Here is a 16631-nt window from a genome sequence, read left to right as displayed (position 1 = left end):
TACATTTAAATAAAACCTTTTATTTAGTAACATTTCTCTGGTGACATTAAGCAGCATAGTAAATTCTTTATACAGTATAGAAGTCATGCATTTAAAGTTTAATGTATACTAACACTGTGTAAAAGCACTTTTATTTTTAGAAGCAATTAAATGCCAAGAGCATTTGTCTTGAGGCTCAACTGTAATAATACTCCTTAAGCTCTTGCAGTTCCAACTTGTGGAACCAAGCCAATACAGGTAGCAATCTAGCACATTTCAACTGCATGAACTACAGTTCCTCCAACTCATGTTAACAAGGGTGTACAAGAGTACAGCTACAATTTTCAGAGTCTTGAAGTGTGACACTACACACTGCAAGGGATCCCTTAGAAACAGTAATATAGTGAAGGCAAGCCTTTATAGACAACAATCAATGACCTGGGTGTCTCTAATCATTTCCTGAACCAACTTTCCTCCTCGCAAAGCCTAGCTCTAATATTTAAATAAACCCGGTTTTGGGAAACAACCAGGAAGAAGTGTTGGGGGCAATCTGTGGGCACAGGAGGTATGAACTCTCATGAAATTTTCTGCAGAAACAAAAACTTATTCATGCTAATTTGCAGACACAAAATTTGGAAAAGAGCATACAAATATTAGTTTAGAACTGAAGCCACAGTACAGTTCGGCCTAAGGTAATTTTAGCCCCATAGAAATTTTAAGTTCCAATTGTCTTTCCCTTTATCAAAGATAAGCAAGTTTGTGAAGTGACATTTATTAGCTAAATCTGGAAACAAACAGCAAGACAGAGAGTTTATCGTGCCTGCATTTGCATTGATGTTAAAAACAAAACCAAAAAAACAGATCACTGGAGGGAAGTAGAGGAAACAGAACTCCCTCAGAACACACACAACCCAAAACACCTAAATACAAAGAGTAAGGCACAAGGCCTTGAGTTCCCCAACCAACTATAAAGGAGGCTAGCGATAGAGATCAGTTTTTGTGCTGTAGTATAACTACCAACCATTTACATCAGTCTACGCCAACCTGGCACCTTCCACATATTTTGGACAACAAGTCCCGCTGGTTGAGGCTGATGGAAGGCGTAGTCCAAAACATCAGTCAGGCACCAGGTTGGCCCAGGGTGATCCATGTAAATGAAAGATGTGTGGAAGATGAAAAGGGATTGTGGGGAAGAACTAAATGCAACAGGAAGATGTACAAAAACCTATGGAGTAAATACCTGAGTTTTCACTACATCATTAATCGGTTCACAATTAATAGTAGCATGGCACCTCCTTTTTTCTGCTATTCCCTCCAGTTTGAGAGAGGGCAGCAGTACAGTAGTTACTGGGTAGGGGGTGGGAGGGAGGAGAAAGGGGAGCTTCAAGTATTATGTAGAAGACTAGGAACAAGTTACAAGTTGGACTTTAGGACTTACTGACCAAACTTCTTTGGAATTGTTGACATTAATATATGTAACATTAGAAAAAGTACATAATAAAAACACACACACACCAAATAATATTCTTTGAAAGTACTTCTGAACCATTATAAGACATCCATGCAGTGCACCTCATATACCCATGCTGTGAACCAAATACGTTAATAGATACTGCATGCTAATCACTTTCTTTACTTTGAGGGGATGTTTAACTAGACTTCAAATTGACTTTTTCCCCCAGTACAATGCATGGAAGCATGTTATTTTGTTTACATCAGTCTACTTTATTTTTGGGAATTAACTTTTTGATGAATCAACCCCTTCAAGTTAAAGATTCTCATTTACCTCAAAGGATTACAGTGTCCATTTTGTATGCTAATGAGTAACGTGCTGGCAATCTGTGTCATTTTACTTTCCCTGAATGGGGGGGGGGGGAGAGGGGAGGGGAGGATGAAAAATGTACTCAAATGCCAACATTAAAATGTGTTTTTCATCTTGGATTAAAATGCATGAGCTGTCTCCCAACCATTATTTATTTACTGAAATGCAGCAACAGGCCTGCAGAGCTGGAGGACCGCCAGTTCCTGGATGAACTTGCCCATCAGTTAAGAGTCGTAGTCATGGGCCCTGCTCTGGGCACCCCTGCCACTGGAGCCTGACCTGTTTATCTCGGCTTATGGCATTCAGTTTACTTTGCTGACCTGTTCAGTTTTTGTCATTCAATGTGATGAGCTTTGGCTTGGCAAAGGACTGCTAAAGTCTTATTTACATTATTTTAACTACTTTACCTGCATTGTAATGAAGCTTTGTTACTTTTATTTGCCATTTTGTATTTATTGCAATTGTTTTTGAGTTGTTCTAGACCACTTATTAAATTGCCTTAAATGCAATTTATGAGAGAAAAGCAGCATAAAAACATCAGAGCAGCTATGTTCTAGAAAGGGTGCTTAAACCATGTCTTGTAGATCCTACCTCCAGTTGCTCTGTATAGTTTCTCCTCAAGGATGTGAAACTAGCTGAGACGGGAGGAGCTGGAAGCAGTGATTTTTATCAGAAAAATGTCTCACAGCTCCAATCAAATTCAGTCTCTCCTGCTGCCTGCATTTTGAGTAAATAAACATTCAAAAAAGAGACTGCTCATGTGTCTTGCCAACTTAGGCTCAATCAAATACTTATTTGACAATAATGTCAATGTTTGCCCTCACTGTGTAACATCCTCAGATATGACCAACCAAAAAGTTTTAAGCAATGTACATCCTTAGTTAAAACTAACACAATCTAGCTCAAATAGCTATATTTACACCTCCCATATACCACTTCAATGTTTCCATATTTCAGAATTATCTGTGTATCAAGAGTCATAAATGTTCATGTTCTGAAGTTTTTAGGTGTCAAGAACATTTAAGAGGCCAACTCATTTTACGCACACCTGTCTCTCTTAGGCAAAGTCAAGGTTTCATATTTCCAAATGTCTCTATAGAACTCTCAGTTAGATACCATGAAGGCAGAGGGCAGTGTTTATCTTTGACTAGTTGCTGCCATTTACTGTATTGTGTTTCTAAATTACAGAGTAAAAGAAGCTGACTGCAATGCATTAAGTACTACAGATTTTGAAGCAGTCTATACAACATATGCTACTTTTCATAACAAATTGCTTCTTTTTAAGGAGGATAACCTGAACAGAGTCTTAGGTATAGAAATTACTTTAATTTTAAAAAAAGAAGTCAGATAACGATGATTCACAACTTCAAACACTGTTCTAGAATGGCGAAACAAGTAGGCATTATCTTTTCCCCGAAACATAAAATTTCAGTTACAATTTCAGATGTAGAAAACAAGGATTCCCCAAGGCAAGATCAGACAGCAGTAAGCTCTTAAGATCACAAATGAATTGTATAGCCTACAGTTGTCAAAGTGATTGAAATACATTTAAGAATTGTCAGGAAACAGTTCAGTTATGCTTCAGTAAAAAACCCACAACATATTAGTAAACCTATGGCCTGTTTTTCAAAAAAATAAATCATATACCTTGTAGAATGTGGCAAATAAAACACTGACAATCAATGCCAGTAGCTTTCAATATCAATTCATAAATAAAAGCTATTGTACAAAAAAAAAAACCACCAAACATGATAAAGCCTACCAGTTACATTTCAGTTCTTATTTATAAAACAAACAAATGTTAGTGCAACAATATGTCAGTATATCATGCTTTGGAAATTTAATGACCACATTTTATATACAAAGGATACAGCAATGTCTTAAACTGGAAGAAATGAGCAAAAATATGCAACAGAAAATTTTTTACATACTGATATTTTACTCTTGTCCACTGAATTACCAAATTTTATTTTCTGCAATCTTGCTGTGCCAAGTGCACGCTTCTGGAAGCCATTTCATAGTACTTTTAAAAAATACCAGATGTGGTATGCTTTACTGAATAAAAAGCAGTTCTAAAACTGCAGTCTTGAAGCCATGGCAGTTGTTTCATTAATCGTCATTTTCAAGGACAGCTGAAAAAATAAGCAGCATTTCGTGTTAAACAACGTAGGCATCCTATGCACACTTTAGGAACAAACTCCATGCAGTTTAGTGTGAAACCACAGAATTAATCTATTTTGTTTTTTGAGACAGAAACACAAATAAGCAGTCATACAACAAGGTCATACAACATACACAGATTCTCCACCTTAGTGGATTTTTGTTATGCACTAAGGAAATGTTCTTGAGGAAAGGAGGGCTATAAATGAAATAAAACAATGTTTCTCAAATTAAGAGGTTCGATATAGATTTGAATTTTCATTTCAGTGCAAATCGTTACTTGCAACAGGACTGACTTCTGAGTAGGAATCATGATTACAGTTATGCTGTTACAGATTTACATTGTTATTACAAGGTGGATATCCAAAACATAAATCCTGACAGTAAAACGAACGAACAAACAAGCCCTTGGGACACACAGAAAATTTGAGAAAAACCACCCCGCCTGTGGAGCTGATGTATGGATTTTCCCTCCCTCAATAATCAATGTCTAAACGAAGATGCTGATCTCCAACTGCTAACACTTACCTCTTTCCTTGTTCAAATGAATGTTTCAGTTGTCAGTTCCTAACAGCCACATTCTTGGACACTTTGAGCTTGTGCTCTTCGTGGAGATCTCAGCTGTCTCAGGGCAGCATCTCCATACTGAATACCTGAGCCCATCCTTTCCGGATCCAGTTCACCTGATAAAACAAAACACAATTTGTTCTTACAGACGTTGTAATTACATTTAAATTCAAGGCTGTTGTCTTCATGAACATGTAATGTAATAATTTAAATTTTGTTGAATGTAACAATAGCAGTAGTCATGAGAAGTTAATAGTGCTTTACACACAAACACATGTACATATGCACACAAATATAATTTGTACTTTTTTTCTTTTACAGAGGGGTGCCTGTTTTATAAGTATTGTTAAGCAAACTTTTAATGGCCCTATCCATTATACAATATCCATTATATCCATTATGCAATAATATATTATATGATTATATCCTCCCCTTCCTACTAGTTGGAAGATGTACAGCAGGTTGGAAGCTAGATGTCAGAGGCTGAGAGGCTTCACACACAAGAAGCCAGTTCAGAGTTACAATATTATTAATAATCTAAGTGTCAGACATCTCTTTCAATAATCACACATTTAGAAAGATGTTACATTTTTACAGCAACCTGTAAAAAAATGCTTTGACAGCATCCCCTATCATTGGGTGATTATCCAATGATATACCCAAGCCCATCAATTTCAACGGGTCTACCCCACTGAAACTGCTGTTAAAAGGGTGCTAGTGGGGTGTTCAATGAAAACCAGTTACACCTCCTTTTGGATTGTGTTCTTCAGGGTCATTTGTACTTGCATTAAGGTATTTGACAAGTTAAGACACAGGTGAGAATTTGGTAACACTTTATGACAATCGAAGAGCACACCTAGTTTGAGCGCACTTCATCACATGTCAACATTTCACATACTCTAAAGTGTCTAATACTATAGAGCTGAAAATATTTTGAGATCACAAACATGAACTGTGATTACCTGACTCAATTTTATTAAGTATTTTTCTGGCACACTGTACAAAGGCCTCTTCAACATTCTCCCCTGTCAATGCACTTGTTTCCAAGAACATAAGTTCTGAAACAAATATGAACAAAAAAAATTTGCAATCATTATTATTATTTATTGAAATTATGTACCACCCTATACCCGCAAGTCTCAGGGTGGTTCACAGGATAAAATCAGAATATAAAACCACAAAATACAGAATCAAAATAAAAACAACCAACAACCCAAAAATAACCCCAACACATTTTAAAAGGGCATAGGATTGATTGATTGATTGATCGATCAATCAATCAATCAATCAGTTTGAAGTGATATCCTGATTCAGTCTTCCCTGATTAGCTGCCCTCCAGATGTTTCAGCAGAACACAACTCCCATCATTCCCAACCACTGGCTCTACTGGCTAAGGCTGAAGGGTGCTGTAGCCCAAAATATATGTAGGGCACCAGGTTGAGGAGGGCTACCCGAAAGAACAGTCAGGGAAAGCTGGTCCAAAGAATGGTCAAAAAGCACCTGTTCCACTTCTGAAGCTAATTGCCAAATCACCTTCTTTGGCAGAGCACTACCTAGAAACTAATACCTTGGGTTAAGTACTTAATTCGTTCCTGAGGTCTGTTCTTAACCTGAAATTGTTCTTAACCTGAAGCACCACTTTAGCTAATGGGGCCTCCTGCTGCCGCCGTGCCACCGGAGCACGATTTCTGTTCTCATCCTGAAGCAAAGTTCTTAACCCAAGATACTATTTCTGGGTTAGTGGACTCTGTAACCTGAAGCGTATGTAACATGAAGCGTATGTAACCCGAGGTACCACTGTAACTACATTCTACCCTGTTTTTGCCACCCGTCCCCTACTGCACTCCTCCCCTAAGCACCTATTCCAAGCAAGAGAAGGGTTCCCAAACCACAGGAGTGACTTTTCAGGTGAGTTTAATATTGTTCTACTGTAATTTATCAAATATTTGACATGAACTCTCTCATATCTATCTATATCTATATCTATCTATATCTATCTATCTCTATCTCTATCTCTATCTGTCTATCTATCTCCTGCCTTTTTGTACCAGCCTCTACAAAGGCAGCTAACAACAAACCAAGATAAAAAACAATTATACAAAATATTATATATATCAAACAAAAATATGCAATGCATTCCTAGATGTATTTGCCCAGAAGCAAGTGCTGTTAAGTTGAATGGTGCTTACTCCTAGATCTAGGATTGCAGTCTAAATTAAGCAACAGTAAACAGATAAGATGTAGCAGAATAACTTCAACCAGAAGAATACCCAAAGCACTGAACAATTCTAAAACAATGCTGTCATAAACTGGTTTCAAGACACCAACAAAGAGGTGTGCGGAAGTTCTCAGATAATTGGTATATGCCCAATGGACATATTACCCAATTACAACCACACCAAAATTGGGGGATGATTCATAAAGAGTTGTCTTCCAACTTCTTCGTCCCATTTTTGGAGACTGAGGGGGTTGCAGAATGGGGCAAAAATGTTCACCCACTCAGAATGACAGAAGCACTGACCTCACTCTGACTTGACTTTACCCTCCATACTAGTAGCTTCCAATACCTGGGTGGGGAGGTCATAATTCCAAATGATGCGGAGTTGTGGTCCAAAATATCTAGAGGGCACCAGGATGGGGCAGATAGGTCATGAAAAATACTTACCATTTTCTTGAGCAAACCTGGATGCTTCCAAGAAAGTGACTTCCCGATCTCCATCAAGATCCTTTTTGTTCCCACACAGTATTATAACAATATTCTGACTTGCTAGCATCCTCGCATCTGTTAGCCAGTTAGTAAGCGCATTGTAGGTTTCTCGACTGCATCACAAAAGGACAAATTATTAGATGTTAATAATTATACTTCCCCCTTAAAACTATGTTTTAATTATCCTAGCTAACTAGATGATTTACACGACGATAGTTCATGTTCACTTTGATAGATCAACAAAAAAAGCATTGCTGTATTTTCTTTTGTCCATTGTAAAATACTACAGAGAAGTTATTGCCCAGCAATAATGGATTCAGAACACCTGTTGTCCTGACAGGTGGTAGGGTGCAGAGCAGGCAGGCAACACCAAAGAGCATGTAGTGTTAGTCCTACATTTGGACTTGTGCCAGTGCACTGTGGACACTGAAAGCAAGGGCAAGTGTAACCAGTGAAACTTGCTCCTTATACAGTTGAACGGAACATTATAACAGACTTGTTTTTTTTGTAGTGTGTGTGTATTTAAGTCTCTAAGAAAATCAGTTTTGAGTTAAAGGAACACCACTCTGTTTTTGAGGCATGCACTCTAAGACAACTGAAAGTAAGGGGGCCATTTCTATGAAGGAGTCATTGGTATCCAAGAAAGGTGACAGAAAACACTCTCAGGAGTAAACGAAGCATGGTCCCCAGTGTTTCTTCATCCAGAAAAAAATTGATTCCCAAGATGACTAATAGTGATGGTCTCTCACAATCTCATGAAGTCCTTGATGTGCAAGATTCCGCACAGGACTCAGAAGAGTCCAAGTTGGGCATCATGGCCTACTGTATGTATATACTGCAATCAGCTGCTAGAACCAGATATAAAAGCTTGGGCATAAATAAATTTTAAGGAAACATGGCTTGTGAATGTTGGGGATGGAGAGGAGAGAGATGAACTAGGAAAGAGGCTAGTCTGGCTCCTAAGCCACTGAAGTCAGATTTTGCACTAGATTGAACTTAAAATATTTTTATATGTAGGATGGTTTGAAAGGGGTTCTTTACTGTAAAATTAGACCCCCGTTTAAGATACAGCTCAAATGAAATAGGGCCGGGAGCACACTTGTGTGAATTTTGTGTGCGTAACCTCAAGAAGCTATGAAAGCTGAACTTGTCCCATGATAATTGCTCTTATGTGATTAATTTATCTTGGCTGTAAAGGATTACATGTCTACCTAAGGATAACCACAGGAAAAGCAGAATAGTTTATCTGTACTTATATTTATGAAAGATGGAGGGCACAAGGAGAAGGGGACGACAGAGGATGAGATGGTTAGACAGTGTTCTCGAAGCCACAAACATGAACCTGACCAAACTGCGGGTGGCAGTGGAAGACAGGAGTGCCTGGCGTGCTCTGGTCCATGGGGTCACGAAGAGTCGGACACGACTGAACGACTAAACAACAACAACAACAACAACACTTATATTTATAGCAGTTTTTCCTTTTACCTGGTGATGTCATAAACAAGTAAGGCACCCGCTGCACCTCTGTAGTAGCTTCGGGTTACAGACCTGTGAAGGAAAACATATACCACTATAAGATGACAATAAGCTATGCTCTACACAGTGCTACAATTACGAACAATACAGAAGCTACTGGGTCCGCTTAACAAGGCAGTACAGTCATGATTGAGCCAAAATTGAGCAGCTTTAAGCCTCATCGGTTTTGAGGGGGCATATATTAAAACTCTCCAGAAGAAATGAATGATTTAACAATACTTACTTTTGCCTACAAATTCTCCTATAGTCACAATACAACTGGATGTCACAGAACTAGTGAAACAGTAGCCAGTATCCAACAAACATGCTAACAAAAAAGTCACATGCCACTTTCTTCAACTAACATGCCAACGAATTTCTGTGCTATGAAAATATACCTGAATCGCTCTTGTCCAGCTGTATCCCATATTTGTAGTTTTACATATTTGCCTCCAACATTTATTATCTTTGAACCAAACTCCACTCCTATAGTATGATTTGAGTCATCTTTGACTAGAATAGAAAAGGTGTCTATTAGTATTCAAGTATAATTTAAAGTACACAAGGATATTATATTAACAGTGACATCTTTATTATTTATCCATAATTTGTTCTATACAGGCAGCAGTGTATTTGTTAACTTAACCAAGGGGAATTTTTATGGTAAATTCACACACACACACACACACACACACACTTTTCAACACATATTCAGGGGTATTAGAATATGCTTCTGTGAACACTTTGTGAATATGCTAGACAAGATATGTCAAAATGAAATGCATTATATAGTTGTGTGAATTCATCCAACATTGGATGGTGGGCTATGTGCATATACATATATATACATATATGCATGCACAAATGTGACAATTCCCAAAATTTACTAGTGGCACTAGTCAAGGGAATTTCCTTATTCAAAGGTTGCTTTGCAACAAAAAAATGTCTCCTTCTCACCCACCCCTAAGTTTTGTTAACTAAGATTTATGAGAGCATGCTATCAATACCCATGCCTGAAGTTGTGGCTACCATGTTTTCATTTTGTGTAGGATCAAAATTTGTTATCACAGTGACACATAAATGGAATGTGTGAACTGACCAGAAGAGCCTGAAATCTGCCTTGATGGAGCGCCATTGTACTGGCAAGGGGTATTATGTAGAATGGTAATCTATCAAGTCATCTCTTAGGGCTATCCTGGGCAGTTCACACACCCCATTTATGTATCACTGTGTTAGCAAATTCTGATCCTACACACAATGAAAACATGGTAGCCATGGTATTAAGGAAGATATTGATAGCATGTTCTCTCAAGCCTACATAGAAAGTGATTTGGGGTAGATAATACATACCGAGGAGTAAGCTACACTGAGTACAATGGGATTTACTTCCAAGGAAATACATGGATTGCACTGCACATGTCCCTACTTATTCATACTACTGTCTAAGAAATGCCAGATCACTTCTGTCCAAAAAATGCTGTTAGGCAGTTTTTTATAAGGACCAATGTGGACGAGAGTTCTGTTGAGCAACCCCCACAAAAACCCCACCCCTAAGAACCCCACAACATCTGCATTATACTTACATTTCTTCTCAATAAATTGATGAAGCAAACAGGATTTTCCAGTGCCTGCATTTCCAATTACCAAAAACTTAAACAGGAAATCTGAAAATGATAAGGCAACCAAATGAGCATCTTCAAATGCAAAAGAAACATGCTATTACTGCTTTTTCCCTTTGTCATAAAAAGAAATCACAAGGACACAGAACAGATAAACTGTCTGGTTGCTATTCAGTGCCTGGCTTGGCAAGATATTGCAACAGAACAAAGGAATAAGTATGGCTATTTGTATTCTACACATGACATATGAATCTGTCGAAGACAAAAATCAGCATTTCAGATTTGAATTTTTCTCCCAGCCTTTGTAGTACTATTTTGGTAATAAAACAAGAGCTGATTTATTCCAACAATCTAGATTCTAAAAGTGTTGAATCAAACATTAAAAAAAACAACAGGGCAGGTTCTCTGTGAGGCATAAGTAGCAAAGGACAAATAACATCAAGTTGGATTTTTCAGATACATACCCAAGTTTGGCATCTCTGAATACCATGATAAAAAACTAACTGAAGTTATAATCCAATTCAGATGAATCAGCAGAAAAAATATCCCTTTCAAGTTTGCAAGGCACAATATGAAAAAGAGTAGGGCAGGGAGAGGAAGGACACAAACTAGCCAAAGCGAAGCACTTTTAAGTGGGAGATTTATGCTTTTAAAACAGCAAACATTTAGTAACACCTATAGCTGTAGCAGGGAACTTTTTTGCAGCCTGAGAAGTGCATTCCCTCCTATGCAGCCATTCAGGGGCCACATTCCAGTGGTGGATGGGACCAGAGGAAAAACTGGGAGGCACAAGGAATGTGATTTTTACTATTATATAGTAGGTAATGCTCCTGTACCCAAAAACCAGAGGTTTCTACACACGCCCGCATCTTTTGGTCCTCTATCCAGGTAAGTACTGTAAGTGACCTGAGGAGGAGCATACAGTGGGAGAATTTCGATGGCTGGACAGAGGTTTGGAGGGCTGCATTTGGTCCTGCAGCCTGAGGTTCCCAACCCCTGATCTATGGGATCTTCAGATGTTTCACAGTCTGAAGCTATCTGACCACCAAACTTCTCTATTACGTCACATTCAAAACTGGCTTACTCTATGCATACAAAGTAAAGCTTCTCTTGCAAATATGAAAAGGCTATCAGCAATGCCTAAGCAGCAATTTCTAAACTTTCCCAACATGCTCAAATCCACGCTGCTGATAATATATTCCTTTTACAACTGGGGTGGGGGGGGATCATAGTGCTATAAAGCACCATAGGCTCATGTGAATCAGATGTTAACCTGAAACTAGCTAGTGTTATTCTAAACAACTGTGGGGAAAATTGTTTGCATGTTTTACTTCTGGCACAGTGTAGTGAAAGCAATTCACACGCCAGTTATTTCTTCAGCTTTACTTGCAGCTTCTTTTTTCTAGATGAAACAAAAAACTAAAAACAAAGCTATGAAAGGCACTTCATTATAGGGCTGATTTTCTCTTTCTTCCTTGCTGACAAAGAAGCTTTGAGCTCCAAGATTTGTTGAGCTGTCTGGCCTCTCACCCTAGAGAAGTCTGTTGTTACTAGGAATGACCGAAGACAAAAATGCAGCCAAGAAGAGACCCACAGTCACTATTATCATAGCCAATCTTGAAACATTAAGGGCTATCTAGAGGCAAGAACCTCATAACACAAATGTGAATGCTATGAAATACACAACTATCAAAGCTTTAAGGATGCAATAAATGAGCATTAAAAGTTATTGATTCAGGGTAGCTTTTATTTTTCAGTTGTTTTGAGAAATTAAAAATCCAACCATTACTCTTCCATGCTGTGTCTGGAGTGTACAAAGGCTCTATTATATTGTAAAGGTAAAGGGACCCCTGACCATTAGGTCCAGTCATGACCAACTCTATGGTTGCGGCGCTCATCTCACTTTATTGGCCAAGGGAGCCAGTGTACAGTTTCTGGGTCATGTGGCCAGCATGACTAAGCTGCTTCTGGCGAACCAGAGCAGCGCACGGGAATGCCGTTTACCTTCCCGCCAGAGCGGTACCTATTTATCTACTTGTACTTTGACGTCCTTTCGAACTGCTAAGTTGGCAGGAGCAGGGACCATGCAACAGGAGCTCACCCCGTTGTGGGGATTCGAACCACCGACCTTCTGATCGGCAAGTCCTAGGCTCTGTGGTTTAACCCACAGCGCCACCCGCGTCTATCTATTTAGTAATTCTCAAAAATATTCCACTCTGTGGGCAATATAACAATTCCCCTAATAATGATAGAATTAGACTAGATGTGATGGTAGATATAAACTGAAAAATCTATCTTTTGTGCATGTACTATGGATCAGCAAACAAGAATGGCATCTAAAAAGGAATGTAGTACAGTACTTCATCTCCTGCAGTATTCTTTCACAGATTTTCTTTATTTGGCATAGATGTATTACTGCTTTTATTCCTATGCACCTACAAAAAATATTTTCTACCTGGAATATTTTAAAAGGAAAAACAAAGGCAATTACTATGCAAAAAATACGAAAGAAACTAACAATTTAGTAATCTCATCAGGGAAATTAGGGCAGGAAGATCTCAACAAAAAGTCTCAAAGAAAGGGGAAGTAAAAATATATATTTAATTGCAGGATAGTGAAGCCCAGAAAACAAGTTATTATGCCTGAGATATTCCAAATCATGGAGGCTCAAAATGGAGTATACTCTTCCTGCATCTCTGCCTCTTCTTTTATGCTGCCCTAAGTTTCTTCCCAGAAGCTCTTCAAGTCATCGTTCAATACATAATGATGTTTATGGGATACTGCCAAAAGATAATGGTTTGGTATACAACAACCAGAATTTTTCACTTTCTTTTAAGAAAATGGGTTTGACTCAAGCGAAAAAAAGCACCAACAGTAGAAGTACAAACAAACTGAGTCCCAGCAGCTACTAGAAAGAAACAAGTTCCTCAATTAAAACAAAGGTGCTGCTAATCAGGAAGTTTAACTACGATGTGTAGCAGAAGAGTAGAGTAAGCCTTCTAGCTAAAACCATACATGCTCTTGATAGCATGACCAGGGACCATCCGCTGCTATGTTGCTAGCATACACTACAGCTTGCGTTCAGTAAGGGGGATGCAACCAGTATGTGGTTGCTAACTCAACAGAGCTCCCTGAACTTGGTGTCTTTATAGATGTAAATGGTATCACTTTGCCTACCCTTGTTTTTTCACTTGCTCACTGGCTTAATCACACACCTGTAGTATGATTTCTTGTAGCATAGAGTTTCTCATAAACTACAGCTGTTAACTCCCCTAGTTTTGCATTATTTAACCCATTTTCCACATTTGTAGAAATATGTACATTACTTGCTCCTTTATAAACATGCAGTAATTATTCACTTGGCCCTGGTATAATTCTCTTCATTTTTTCCAGGCTGAATAGCATGCGCTAGCTTCTACACACAAATTCCCACCAGCTCCAGCTAGCACTGTTGGGGTTGTTGGGAGCTGTAGTCCAAAATACCTCTTGAGTATCTTTGTAAATGAAATTGTATGCATCAGGCATAGGCAAACTCAGCCGTCCAGATGTTTTGGGACTACAACTCCCATGATCCCTAGCTAACAGGACCAGTGGTCAGGGATGAATGGGAATTGTAGTCTCAAAACATCTAGAGGGCTGAGTTTGCCTATGCCTGGTATACATCATACAACAAATATGGAGCACCACTATGTTTAAGCATGTAGTGAAGCATAAGCTGAGCACTGACAAAGATTGAGAACTGTGATCATTTATCAACAGAGTAGACTGACTGCAGTCTTGAGATAAGAGAGCATATGCTGCATTGGCTCCAGCTTCTCTCCGCAAGTAAAAAACACTGCTTTTAGAGCATTTAATCTAGATTTGTCACATAGGATAGGCCTTCTTCCTCTTTTCAAAATCTGGGTGCAAGCAGATGTTATTAGTTCAGCAACACTGCTTAATGTTTCCCATGAAATTCCTAGTTTTTCTGTTTATTTATTCCAGTTGCTATCCACACAGAAGAAAATCTCCCACTAATGTTACTTTCCTCATAGCAAAAACCATTACCTCTCAGAAGCAGCCCTACATACAGCACCATACATGGCTCACTATTGCCTCACATTCTGGCCTAATACAAGTCATGACAGCACCCCTTGAAAAAGGTATGGTAGAAATTTAAGAAACGGGTTCCAAAATGCATGTTTATCCTAATGTGGGTATCAGGTTAGAAAATGGTTAGAAACTGCTGATCTATAATAGCACAGACATAAAAATGATAGCCTACCGAACAGGGCTGCTGTGAGTGTTATATAAAGAAGAAAACTATACGAAGGGCTTTAATGTGCCAATTACAATAGCCTAGGTTAAGATATACAGTATGTTTAAAAAGCACACGTAATTCAGCCCTTTCTTGAAAAAAGCCAGTGATCCATGCAGCCGAAAAGCCGAGGACCTGTATGCAACACCACTATACTACCTGGTTTCTCCATTCCTCCTTGTCTACACATGGGTACCAAAAACAGGGGAAAACAAGGAGGGAAGGGGCGAATGCGAAGACATCTGCAAGGGCCTCCCCTGTGCAAGGTGTGCGTACCCACAAGCAATACTGGCTCTGTCCTTGCATTGATTTCTTTGATTTTTAATGCTGCGCGGCCGTTCCCCGCCCTGGGCCCCCAGGGGAAGGGCAGGCAACAAATGCTATGAATTCTGCATAAACGGGGGCGAGAGAAGCAATAACGCCGCGCGCGCTTGTGCCATGTCCGTCTCCACCGCATCACGCCGCAGGTCCGAAGCAGGCCCGCGGGCGCCGTGTGCGGAAAGAGAGCGCCCACCTCCCTGAAAACAACCCCTCCCTTCCCTATCTCTACAGGCACAGCCACCGCCCGCAGCCCCGCTTCACCTCAGAGCCCGAGTACCACCCACCCACCCAGCCCCGCCAGCCCAGCCCCTCCCTACCGTAGGTCTCCGACATGGCTGTCTGCGACATTTTCCGAGCGACGCGGCCGCCCCTCTGCCCGCCACCGCCGTTGCCGTCGCCGCTCGGGGGCAACGCGGGACCTCGAGGAACCTCAGGGAGGCCGCAGCCTTGAGAACGGCAAAACACCTCCGGCGGCAGCAGCAGCGGTGGCGCTGCTCCCCCTCCCCTCGGGCGGGGGAAAAGGGGAGGGGTGAGGAGAGGGAGGGGGGAAAGCGGCTCGGCCAGCCACCCAGCGGCTCGAGAGCGCGTCTCACGAGGACGGCGCCTGCGCAGGCGGCGGCTCCGCCCTCTCCGCCCGGCCCTTTGGCGGCGGAGCGGCCCGCAGCTGTGCGCAGGCGCGTCGGCGCGCCAACGGCTCCCTCACCAAAACAAAGCGCACGTGCGCGGCGGGCTTTGAAAGCCGACGTCTCGGCGGACCTCGCGCCTCGCAGTTGGGCCTGGGCGCCTGCTTTTCGTTGGGTTTTCGAGCGGAAGCCTCTGGCTCCATCTTGGTAGATGGAAACGAGAGACTGTGAAAGGGATATAGGGCTCCCCAGGTTTGGGATATAGCAATGTGTCCTGCTTTGTAGAGGACAGGCCTCTTTATTTTTGAAGGGCTGTCAGGTGACCGTTTGATAAGGTGCCCTCTGTTTGATAAGGAACCACAGGGAGAGCAGGGGCTCTGTAGTCAACAGGAGCACCTGGTCAACAGACTGTAGGTTACCTGGTATCTTCCCCACTGTCGTGAGGTGTAAATTACAGTACATTATTGCAACTACATTAAAAAATGCAAATTGGTGTCCCCCTTTTTTCAGTGATTTTCAACTGTCCACCCTACCCAGGTTCGGTTAACCCTTGGAAAACCAGGAACTCCTCAACTTCATTATGCCATACATTACAATAACTTTATTAACCTACATTAGGTGCTGCAAGACTTGGTTGAGTTGGATGTGCTTTTTTTACTACAAGTTTGCTGTTAGTCCCTTGTAGTCCTGAACTTGTGGGGTTTTTTCTTAATTATTGTTTTCTGTTTCTTGATTGGTTGGTTGTTTAACAATCTGTTTCCTGCCTTTTCGCCACAAGAACCCCAAGCCTTCTTAAAAACACAATAAAAACATGCAAAGTGTAAAATCAAGTAAAAGGGGGCATTTCTTTGTTTAACGATCAAACTGTGGAGTTTGCCACCACATGATGTGATGACTATTGAATCATAGAATCATAGAATCATAGAGTTGGAAGAGACCACAAGGGTCATCGAGTCCAACCCCCTGCCAAGCAGGAAACACCATCAGAGCACTCCTGACATATGGTTGTCAAGCCTCTGCT

The 16631-nt window shown here is 40.4% G+C and overlaps 1 protein-coding gene across 1 annotated transcript; it reads right to left on the bottom strand.

Moving 5' to 3' along the window:
• On the bottom strand, positions 1-15649 carry RAB4A (RAB4A, member RAS oncogene family). Its single transcript, XM_083433937.1, has 8 exons — positions 15305-15649; positions 10334-10414; positions 9149-9263; positions 8721-8783; positions 7194-7348; positions 5491-5586; positions 4490-4644; positions 1-3933 (listed from the first exon to the last, which is right to left on the bottom strand). Exons 1-7 carry the CDS (start codon positions 15333-15335, stop codon positions 4529-4531), a joined length of 657 nt encoding a protein of 218 aa, XP_083290063.1. The 5' UTR covers positions 15336-15649; the 3' UTR covers positions 1-3933; positions 4490-4528.
• Positions 15650-16631: the final 982 nt, after the last annotated feature.

Source organism: Podarcis tiliguerta, assembly GCF_965153285.1.
Source record: "Podarcis tiliguerta genome assembly, chromosome: 3".
Lineage (NCBI taxonomy): Eukaryota > Metazoa > Chordata > Lepidosauria > Squamata > Lacertidae > Podarcis > Podarcis tiliguerta.
This window is presented reverse-complemented; position numbering and strand designations above follow the sequence as displayed.

Bases quoted from the DNA above. Each gene is read 5' to 3' on its own strand.
- RAB4A (XM_083433937.1), bottom strand. From the start codon at position 15,335: ATGTCGCAGACAGCCATGTCGGAGACCTACG. The intron at 8,784-9,148 runs GTATATTTTCAT...TTTCCTTCACAG, and splicing joins GCTGGACAAGAGCGATTCAG to GTCTGTAACCCGAAGCTACT. The intron at 7,349-8,720 runs GTAAAAGGAAAA...TTTGTGATGCAG, and splicing joins CTTGTTTATGACATCACCAG to TCGAGAAACCTACAATGCGC.